This window comes from Trachymyrmex cornetzi, unplaced genomic scaffold (genome assembly GCF_001594075.2).
Source record: "Trachymyrmex cornetzi isolate Tcor2-1 unplaced genomic scaffold, Tcor1.1 scaffold205, whole genome shotgun sequence".
NCBI lineage: Eukaryota > Metazoa > Arthropoda > Insecta > Hymenoptera > Formicidae > Trachymyrmex > Trachymyrmex cornetzi.
The window spans coordinates 1,130,266-1,142,462 of record NW_017296691.1 but is presented as its reverse complement, the minus strand read 5'-3'; the positions used below and the strand labels follow the sequence as shown (position 1 = coordinate 1,142,462).

The following is a 12,197-nucleotide window of genomic DNA, read 5'->3' as shown; positions in this document are numbered from 1 at the left end:
ATATTGCGGCGCAAAGGTACCTACGCTTGAAATACATTCGAAAAATTCAACGTAGAGAAGCGGAAGCACCATGGGAGGTAGCATCATAGCGTTCGAAACGATCATGAAATCGTGTTGCCGCGCGATAGAGTACGCGTGGGCCGGCGTTTCCCGTTTCTGTTGGCGGCGCCGAGCTCATGCATTCGCGAGATTAAGGCAGAAGGAGATCAACGGATAACATGGCGGAGATATATATTGGTGGTTTACACAAAGGTTGAGACCCTGGTCCGAACGGTTGTAAGTCGAGGCCCGCAGCCTTCAATCATTGTCAATCGGTTCTGACAGAGCACCGTTATGGTGTCTTCGTGCTATCGTCGTCCCATAGGATACACCTATACCATTCTTTGACAACATTCCTACGTCGCCACGCAGTCCCGTTCTTCGCGAATATTTGCGAGGGCACATCACTGACATCATTAGTGTCATATTGTGTACACTGTTAAGTTCGCAAAAAAAAAAAAAAATTGCTCTTTGCTGCTTTAAAAAAATTATTACAAATGCTTCCTATAATTAAAACTGTCATATATAACGTATGAGGATATTAGCTTCTAATTACAAGTTCGACAATCCTTCGTCATATTAATTCAGCGAAATCTTCGTGTGAATACACAGTCATCAAATAATATTAGATACAGAAGATATATTGTGAGATGTGTAAGAGATATATATTGTTAGATACAAAAGATATATTATAGGAGATAGAAATATTTCAAGTACGAGATTCTACCGTTTTACGAGACTAAACAATGTTTGTCGTCACTTATAAACGTAGATATACTGACGGCGAAAAAGACGTGCGACATACAATAGTGTCGCTCGCTAAGATTGCTCTGCTCGTAACCAGAGACATTGATAAGTAGGATAAGTAAAATCGGAGACTGGGGTACGAGAACGCAAAGGATGTTTGATCCAAGCAAATAGATTTTATGAGCCCGACCGTTCGCGTACGTAACAGTTAACTCGGGCGAAGTGCCTCTCCATGGCACATTTTCTCTCAGCGCAGGACGATAAGCGCAAACGACGGATGAGGAAAAAAAGTGATATGGGGAAGGGGAAGAAGACAGCCGGGCGAGATACGAGATGTAAATATTCGTGAAGCGTACGTGGGTGCTGGACCCCATAGTAAAGATACTAGACCGACAATGCAGGTGCGCATCCCAAGCAAGAACCTTCTTGCTTAAGAAGCAACTACCTGCAAGAGCACAGAAAGGTTTTTTGATTTTACTGAAGTACCTAAAAATTTAGCTAGCTTTAGATAATAATTTTGTTGGACTATCAAAATAATTATCTAGAACGCTCAAACTTGTTGCTAGAATATCGAAACTTTTTACAGTATGGCCCATCATGCTTAATATTCCTGCGTAATTATTTTGATGTAACAAAATTATTTTCAGATCTGTATGTAACTAAATTTTGAGATACTTCAGCAAAATTGTTCTCTCTGTGCACGTGCTCTATCGTAATATAGTCTAACGAAAATTCAATATGATAACATATGTATAATCTAACGATACTTATCGATACAATACTTATTATTTCTCAACTGTGCAAGTAATAGAAGAGCAGCCGATCGAGCGATTTGCAGATTTTAAATCTTGTATAATCCATTCTTACATTACTTTCTTATCTCTTGAGCGTTCGCTGTAGACTACGTTTCGTCGATAAATTTCGTAAATTTGTTTAATGTAAACAAAAGAGAAGAAGAGACTGTAATCTATTCATACTCTTCAGCGAAACTATAAAATATTTCAAAATCACATTTTTTTATACATATATTAGAGAAATTTTAGAGGAAATACTCATATGTCACATTATCGGAAATTTGCGTTTTTTTTTTAAATTTATTTTTCTTGAATACCTATTCCTTGAATCAAATTGGACGTTGTATGCACTAGCCGTATTGTTATGCAAATTACCATGGCGTCGTTCTTGTGACATTATCTTATCGCAATAAAATGAACCGCACACTTTGAGTAGCAATCCCGTGCTAATAACGACGAGTTCAATTAAACTGTCGTAAATGATGGCTGAAGCAACTGTCGGTGGGCCAACCCTCAAAGCGACATAACGAAGAAACAACCCCGCCTTTAATATCTGTTCTCGCGAATTGCCAGCAACCCTTTATCCAGAAGAGAGTGAAAGAAACCGGGTCGGAGCACGTGGCCTACACGTGTTTAATTGCGAATTGTAAGGGTACATCATGTCTCGAGAGAGCATTCGCGGACGCACCCAACCGATATCTCAAATCCGTGAGAGGCACACGAGTGCATTAATTAAGACCCCTCGAAAAGGGTTAAGGCAATTAAAAGGGTAATCTTCCAAATAATTTAAATTTCACAGCCACGGTACAAAATCTATTAAACAAATTGATTGGAAATTTCAACAATGTATATTCTATTCTTTGAATTTAAATAATTATCTACACTGTTGGAAAATTTATGTGAAATTTAACATTTCGCGTGTCCCAAATAGCCCACTCAAATTTATATGTGTTAATTTAATTATAAAAACATTACAACTAAAAATCGTTGATTATAAACGATACACACACACACAACTAAATGTTTGAATAAATTAACTATAATTCAACTAGATAAAATACACTGTAAGCAAAATTGTACGACTGGTAGGCCACTCCATATAATTTTACGACTTTCGATACTCGTGGCATTTTAAAAAGCAGAGAGTAACTGGAATTTTGTAATCATACCCGCGAACAGGATCCCACATATCTAACCGTACATGGAGAGCATACGCCTGATTACTTTAATTGCTTCGCGGAATTACCTATCTGTAAGCAGCTTTCTTTAATTGCACTTTTATCGTATATCATTTCAGGATAATACGCTAATGGCATAATCATCACGTTGTAAAGAAACTTACCGTTTCGGAGGCGACATTCTTGACTTCCGCTAGAAGGACTGCAGCAGGTGAGAGATAAGTCCGGACGAAGTTCTCCAAGTTGCCATGATAAGCACAAACTAGGATATCCCGTGCTTGTCTTATCAGTAAATTCATAACATTGTCGCCGTAAATTGGACCGAGCAAATTTCGGACCAGAGAAGCGAAGTCCCCACGATTCTGTAACGCAATAAAACGATTTGGTGATTTTTATATGAAAGCTAATTTCAAATTATTGCACATTTTATATTATAATTCATTTTTGTTGCACGTACAAGACACAGCGAAACATCTATGAAAAGTGACACATATTGTGTGTGAAACGATTATAAAAATATAATAAATAATAATAAGAGCAATTTCTTTTAATCAAGAATCTTTCATAAATGCAATGCAAAAATCGCCACGGCTCATTTTGTAGACTACGCATCGCAACATTGATCACACATTTTCAACACATGTCCGGATACCGGAAGCAATCGAGACGGAAGGAATCGATCAGTTTCGCAGATCCATTCATGGAATTACGGTGGCCACACGCAAAATCTGTTACTGACAGTTATCCCCCTCGACGTGAGGGTAAACAAGGGGAACGTGATTTGGATTCTGTGACAAAAGCTGGCAGAATCTCTGGCCAGGGGTGCAGCAACACCCACGGGAGAGAAACGTCAATATTCCTCCCGAGCACATCGCTTAAACCAATACCGGTTTAGAACATTATTCCTGAAGCGCATCTGTGCAAAATCGTATCAGCTGCATATAGTGCTTCCATTGATATCCTTAACTTGCCAATGCAAACAGAAGCATAAAATAAACCAATGGCTTTTGAACATTATCGTGATTCTACAACGTACTAATAATTTATAATAAGGGCTGGCAATATCTGAATGGACGCTTTGATTATGCTTTATATTTAAAAAATTCCCCTCTCTCATCTCTTTTCGAAAAATTATTTTACAATTTATTTCAACATTAAATTAATTTTTAAATTAATTATTTTAATAAGTAGAAAGTAAAATCTCTTCTCTTCCGTAAATTTCCTGAAAATAGTTATCTTTTTCTATAACGGTACTTATTTAATATCATATACCTACATAGCAATACATTTACATATTTAATTATCCAAATTTCAGTTGTTAAAAGTGCAAAACGTTTTCTTAACTTTCCAAGTCTCCTAAATCCCCGATAATTCAATAAAATCGACATGAAATATCGCCTCAACCTAGATCTCCATAAATAGACACACGTTTCCAACAAAATTCCAATTTAAGCAACCAGTTCTCCGCATACCTCCGATAAAAGCAGTCTCTTTTGCGAAACGTCGATATTGCGCCATTTGCGTAATCTCCCTGGCATCGCTTTCCCACCGAGATTCGAATACCAACGTGGACAAGTGGCTGTGTCGTCTTGCGTCCGATGTGGGTGCATTATATCGAGCCGCATCACCGCCTCAAAGTGCATAAACATTGAGGTTTAGCGAGGGTATGCGAGAAACGGAGGGAGACCGCGCGGTGTAACCATTATACGTGTGCCTGATCGCCCACGTATTTCCGCCCTCATAGTGCGGATGGTCGACCACAACGCGATCGGCAAGAGTGTTGAAAGCGCACGAGACTTGTCTTTTCGGAGAAATGCACACCACCGTCAAGGGTTTTACGTGGGATCTGGGTGATCGAGAGCAAAACCGGATGTGGCAAGTATGTGCGAGTAGTACAAAAAGTGTGACTACAATATACAGATTACGACTGCGTGCTCTCATGTGTGTGTGTGAATAATGTTCTTTATTTAAATTCAAGTAGAATTTACTTCGGCAAAATTTTAAATTGTTAAAGCTCATTTATTTAGATAATTAATATTAAAAATTAAAAAATTGTAAAAAAATGGAATTTCAAAAAGCATTCGCTTAAAATTGATTAAATAATCTACAACGTACTAAATGAATAATGAATTTTCTGAGATAATCTGTACAATAATTTGTATATCATTTTTAACATGAAAAATTTTTATCATAAATATAATAATCAATATACAAAATTTAGACATCGTGAAATTTAGATCAGATAATAACAAGGAATATCTTTAAGTGAAAGATATTTTCAAAACAAAAAACCTAATGATGATTAGTAATAATAATTATTAGATATTATACACGATTATTCACGTAGGTATGTCATAAATTTAAAAAATTACTATCTGGGTTATAATTACTTCGGGAAGTACTGTCGATAATTCTTGTTCTGTCACGTAGTGCCATCCCACGGGGTGTGCCGATCATAATAACAGACCGACACGAGTCAGTACCAATATTTGACCACCCAAAATTTATGGGAAAGGGTAAGGCGGCACTATGCATAAAGGACTCGTTAGGGGAGGCGCGCATCTCCCGCAGGGGATTCGTAGGGATGAAAACGGACACATAGTTTGGATCCGCATATAAATTAACCGCGATTCACGTGGCAGTGGTTTTAATCGTCTACCTTATGGGCACACGTTGTTTATTAATGTGTTTACTCGTGTGAATAGGCAAACCGTGATTTACTGTGACCTATTCACGTGCTCAAGTGCTAATGCGAAGTGGTCTACGATGAGGGAAGAGTTTAACGTTCTTTTCTGAGAGAAGAGAATCCACAAAACGCGAGAGACTACTATTACAATAGAACTAAAACTTTATGAAATATCTACTCCCATGAATCTACAAATTGTTCAGAAATTAAATTATTTATGTTGCAAAACTACATTATAAAAATAATTGTAATTATCAAAAACAAAAAATAATACAATTTATTGATAATTACAATTGTTAATAGAGCTTTTTCGAAAGCATTGAGAAATGCATTTAGAAACAAAACATAAAAAGCTATTTCAAAACATTTATAGATGTACACGATTTATCAATAAAATATTTATTGATAAAATATTATAAATCGCACGAAAATATTAAAAATGTACCAGTATTTTTAGATAAATAGATAATGAAAGTAACTATTTAAAAATATAATTTTAATTACTTTTATTAAAACTTCTATAATTCACTAAAAAATTAATAGATCTAATAAATTCAAAGATATCCATGATAAATTCGAAAGCAACAAATTCTTCTTATGTACATAAGAAGAAAAACAAGATGCATCTTGTTTCTGATGTGGTACAACATGTTATCGCATAAGCGATGTATGTACTACTTAATGCAAAAGCATAAGAAAAAAAAGAACCAAAAATTAATGAACTTGATAACTAAGATGCATCTTATTGTACTATGTCGAACACTGCGTCAGAAAATGCGAAGATATTCGTTCCCCATTTTTTGTATGCACTTGAGCTAACGTGATGAAGGCAAAACATTCCGCCCGTGAAATTAGAATCATGGTTTTACATTGAGGTAGGGTCTTGATTAGTCCCTTTGTTTAGCAGTCCGCCTTGTACCTTGTATAATAGCGCCACTGCTCGTGAGCTCATCGCGGACGGTAATTTGCATTTTGATCGACGGAATCTCATTTCACAGCCGCAAAGTTATATGAAATTTTAGACAAAAATATTTTTTTATGTAAAGATCGGGGGTAACGCGAAGAGGACGAAATAATATGCTATCAATGAAATTAAAGAAGAATCTTGTGGAATTTCAAAAGTATACTAAAGAGATTTCAGAATAGTGAATAAAACAAAAGTAATGTAAATAAAAATTACTTGATTAAATTTTCTGAAAATTTATGTCGAATTTAATAAAAACAGAAAATAAAGATTTTTTTTAGAAAATAAAGGTTTTCAAACTTATATATAATTAAATTCGCATGTGTATGATTCCTCACATAATATTCGACGTGAAATTCAAAATCATAAAAAGTAATTTTGGAAATATAAAAAATATAACAATAATAATAAAAAATCGAGATCAAGATATCAATTGTACCTTAATTTTATATAGATATACATTGTGAAGCGATTCTTGGGAATAATGCTAAAATGAATGGCTAATGCGACAGTGGATTAAATTTCAACGCAGTTAAACGTATTTAGTCCGTGAAAGGGTCCGTAACTCCCTAGAATATTGATCAAGTCTCTCAGTTCCCCATTACATTACGCGTGTCGAATTTCAAATTAACCCAGACGCATGTCAAATTCGTCTCATGCACACGCTTACAACGCATTTACTTGTTTAGTCAGCTTCCGAATTTCCCATCGTTTTGCGTACGCACCCCCTCTTATCTATTACAGAGGATTTATTGCTCAAACACACATGCTTTAGATAAAAAGCTATTCAACATTTTCTCATAAAACGTACTGTAGGGGATAACACTATCTATAGTGTCAAATTTAATCTAATTTAAGTCGCCATTGCTCCAACACTCAACGTATCGTTATTTTTTTTATATTAAAACAATGATTAAATTTGAAACTATGTAGTGTCAAATTTAACCATTGTTAGTATAAAATAACGATATGATGAGTAGGCACAATGGCGACCTTAAATTAGGTTTTTGACACTATAAATTTAACAAGTGGACATTTAAATATTGCTTGACATTAAAATCTCTTTGGTTAGAATATTACGAATCGAAAATTGCAATATTCAAACATACTAAATTAATAATTCGCAACGCAAAATCACTGCGCACTTTACGTATCCAAAGATTCGACGAGGATTAAGAAAGTAGTACATGTATGTTACGAAATATTAAGAACCACCTGGCATGGGGCAACTCTCGACGATATTTTCTCGAGCGTGTCTGTCGACCGCCCATACAGCGAAGCCAAGCCAAGCCAGCCATGTATTCCCGCGAGCGCGATACGCGCCGCGACGCGACGTTCCGATAATTATCGAAAAATGCGCAAGGGGTCGGCCGTCATTAATTAAACAGCCGTACAAATACGGGGGAAACCTATCGGAAGCGAAGCGGCCGCACGCCGTTACACAATACACCAGAAGCAACCGCAATATCCATCAATGCTACGGTCTGTTCGGAGCCACGATAATGCAACGGACCACCGTTGCGAGCCGTTAGAGAGAGATTCGCGAAAGGGAGGCTGAGTCGCGCGAGAGAGACAGAGGGAAAAAAGAGAGAAAGAGAAGAAGCCGGGAGAGGTACGCAGCATGGAAACGGGCATTAATCAATCCGCGCACGTGGAAAGCAGCGGCGGTTTAGCCGGACGGAGCGGTGCCTCACTTGGCTTAATAAAGTTGCAAATCGTTTCTGCGCATGTACACGTCGTGATTAGACGCGTGACACGCGTTACGCTATCCGCGTGCATATCTATAAGAAGACCGTTTACGCCCGTTTAAAAAGCACCACGTGTCTGTCCGTCACGTTCTCCATCGTAGCAACATTCTCTCCGTCGTACGAGAGAACCCATGATACGTGAACGCCTCTCGTAACTTTTTTAAATGTCCGCCAATTAAAAAATCGGCCTACTATATACGCGTTATAAACGTAGATAAGAAGTTTGATATGATCATTTCTCGGATCAGAATTTAATTGAACGGTTGGTTCACTCACGATTTTTTCATGTATCACGATATCCAGCAATCTGATTTGATTTAATATATTTCTTGGGAAATTGTCGATTTCTCAAAAAGTTACATTAAATTAAATCATCGTTGCACAATTATGCACACATTATGCCACTTTAGATTGTCGGAAATTGCATGATAAACGAAAAATTTATGAGTAAACCGTTTCAATTATAAACTATGGTCAAACATTAGTACTTATCGTATATAAAGTATCAAACAAATGCAATCCATTACTTATAAAGACTAAACTTGTTAGAGATATTGTCGTCGCCTCGATTATTGACTTTATAACTTTCTTTTTATATATTTCTAGCTTCTGTGCACATCACATGTTATTGTATTCAATAAAATTTTTATTTACTAATTTTTACAATTTGAAATTTCATCCTAATTTCTAGATTTTATCTTGTACAACAATGAAAAACGAAATAGGATATCAAGCGCTTTCATAATCTCGTTAAACATATACTCGCTGCAATCGAACTGCTCGAGGACATTATATCCAGAGTGCATCAACCGCATCAAAGTTGATAATCTGACACGTACATTAATCATTGTCAAGCAGGACAGAAAATCATAATCACGCGGAAACAAAACGCACGTAAAAGTTCTATAATTACAGAAGATGTATCTTCCTCTGAAAGGTTATACCAGAAGTTAAATTGCACACTGCATATTATTTAACCATCTCTCAGACAAGATAAATCAGAGCTACTAAAAACAAGAACGTTCTAAAAGATAGCTAACTGTGAAGAAAAAATACCAACATATTTTTTCGTCTCTTTTTACAAAAGAAGCGTTATTTTTATCAATGCAGGGAATTCGTAATTATCTCTCTCTCTCTGTCTTGAGGAAGAAATAAATTTATTAATCTTCACATAAATTACGGGGAAATGTCATCGTACGCAAGCACCGTTATTAGCGAAACCGAGAAATCCGTGAGTTACCTTCTCGTAATAGCGTTCGCGCGACGAAAGATTAGTCGTTGCCACGGGTCGCAGTGACGGGTCACGGCTGCCACGGCACCCTGTATATAGGACGATGACGTCACCGTGGGTTACCTACGAGAGCGAAGTGTGTATAAAATGCATCCGGTGGGTGTGTCGCTCCCATACCCTTTGTAACTCCGACTGGCGCTAGGAGCGACGAGAGAGGCCGCTATTACAAACGCCGCCGTTTAACCGCCGCACGAAAGGGAAGGTAATCGTGCGCGCCGCGCCGCGCGCGGCCGTATCCCATTTTGTCAGCTTGAAATTCTGAATCTACCTGGGATCAATGTCGCAATCTTATCTTCAAGGCACAAATCTCGTCTCTATAGCTTTCTCCAAAATCCAACAAAAAAAGGCAAAAGGAAATTCTCGCGAGATGCACTAAAATGTCAGGTTCACGTGCCTGTCAGTTTAGCACGAGGCAATTTCTTTGATTTAATATAGTCAAAACTATTCGTCTCACCATAACAAGAGGTAACTACAGAGTTATTAAAAATAAAATCAGAATTCTAAAATAATTTATGATATTTCCATGAAATGATATATTAGTTTCACATGCACACGCGATATATTCATATGAGCGAAGGAAGACAGGAATGAGACCCAAAGAGCTAATCGTGAGCGGAGTAAGCGCTTTAATTCCCATAACTGCACGCTTAATTTGCGTTACACGCTAAATCGCGTGACGCTAAAAGATAGAGGAAACGATCTCGGATCGCGCGTCAGCACCGCGCAACAACTTCCTGAAGATCGGTTCTTCGGGGCCCGCGTCTATCGTATGTGTCTGCGTAAGAGAAATTTACTCTCGAATTAAAATTACTTTCGATGAGTTTTTGCCCACAGACGCGTTTATAGAAGTAGTAATTTAAGCGACTATTAAGACATCTCTTTTTTTTCTCACTAAATTCGCTGTTTATTAATTAACGTTCGATAACGGTCGACAATATCATCTATTACGTCAATAATAATGTATTCTCGTTAGCGAAGCCAGAAATCAGAGTACAAACGACATAAGCAAGAAGGACATTTTTCACTTAAGACTTCTCTGGTAGAAATGTATGCAGTTTTCCTAGACACCCATTCAGTTACTATCTAATATTACTGTATTCTCATTAATTGTGCCAATACTGAGTAGGAAATGGACAAGAACTTGATAGAGTTTTATTCGGTCCATTTCACAAGCAATTGGCTTGCTTATTAATCAATTTAATATCCATTATTTGTTGTATTTCTATGCAGTAAATGAACTCAGATTTTACGCAACTTTTGTAACTGCAAACAAAGCGGTTACATCCTGATTGGGATCCTAAGCAGTTTTCCTTCTCAGTTACTAGACAGAAGTTGGTGTAACTGTTTAGTAACTGCTCAAAAAATGCTTGAAATTTCTACCAGGGTTAAAAAGTAGATTTAAAAAGTATCGAAAACCTGATCTCATAATCGCATTTTCTATCTTTATTTGTTGGAAAGTAATTCCACGACAAAGAAATAATTCCAGTAATAAATACTCACGCACACTCGTATACTTACTGCATATGTATTTCGAAATAAATTGGGGAAAGTCAAATAATGTCGAATAACAGACGATAATAATGGAGATGTGACAGATCGCACGAGACGCTCATTTATAAACCCCTGTCGTTTAACTCTCTCCCGACTGTTCGAAAAATTCCGGAAGTTATTCCGCGCGAATTGGATTGACATTCTCTCCTGGAAACCCGTTCTTTACAGAAAGAAGTATCTTGCGAGACTTAATGACAGTTATTTGACCGCGTGCGTTTCGCGATGTTGACGAGGGTACTTACACCGTTTCATTTGTTTCTAGTATGATTCATGTGAAAATAGGCGACGAAGAATACTATAACTACATGAAGAATGTTGAAAGAAAGCTCGCCGCCGACAAGGAGAGTGTGCTCGCAGTATACTAATTAGTACTAATAAATACTAATCGAGTGAGTCACGAATAATTGCTGTTCGTGTTATCCAACTGTAACGCGAACGGCACTTTGCATGCGAACGAGCTTGCCGCCGTCCACGCCTGCGGAAAGTCGATTTCGTTACACCAACGCCACGATAATCTCCCAATTCCCTTAAATCGCGCCATTTTCGAAACAGCGTCGATTAACCAGAAATCAGGCGCAATGGTTACGTAATAGAAAATTCTACCGCGACAATGACGGGCCGTGTCGCAAAATGAATCTAACCGAGAGAAATGACCCGACGAAATCATGCAGCCAAGTGCTCGTATATTAAAACACGTACGTACGAATCGTCAACGTAAAGGCTTCGCTTTTATCGTTGCGGCACTCTTTCATCTCGTAGAATATTCATTTCATCTAACGAGCCTGTGATATAGATAAACATAACAGTTATCACACAGGTAGATAGCAGATTATCACTTCTTGTAACCTGCAGATAAGAATGGCAGATAAAAACTGGAGTACACGCATGCAGGTATATACAACATATAAAGAACACGAAAAGTCTATATGAAGGAAGATAAGGATAGGAAGAGCCGAGGGGTTCCGTTCCAGCATCGCTATTTTCCGCGAGCAGATTACTCCGGCTACTTCACCCGTGCGAAGGCAAAGTAAACTTCTTCGGTTAAAAGAAGAGAAAAGGGAGAGACTTTCACCTCGGCCACGGCCTCGCGCGCGCTTGGCACGACGATCACGAAGGATCTACTCTCGTACATGAAGGAGAGGATGAATCCCTCGGCGCGCGCGAGCGGCGGGCAGCTCTTCAAACGGAACAGCACGCGG

At 37.7% G+C, this 12,197-nt stretch overlaps 1 protein-coding gene across 3 annotated transcripts in view; it reads right to left on the bottom strand.

Annotated features, from left to right (window-relative positions):
* LOC108759792 (puratrophin-1) overlaps positions 1–12,197 on the bottom strand; it is a 341,347-nt gene that overhangs the window by 266,080 nt on the left and 63,070 nt on the right. For all 3 annotated transcript variants that reach the window (XM_018505420.1, XM_018505418.1, XM_018505419.1), the window contains exon 3: positions 2,923–3,120. In XM_018505420.1, the coding sequence (XP_018360922.1) occupies positions 2,923–3,057 (135 nt within the window). In that variant the 5' untranslated portion in view covers positions 3,058–3,120. The remainder of the gene's footprint in view (positions 1–2,922; positions 3,121–12,197) is intronic.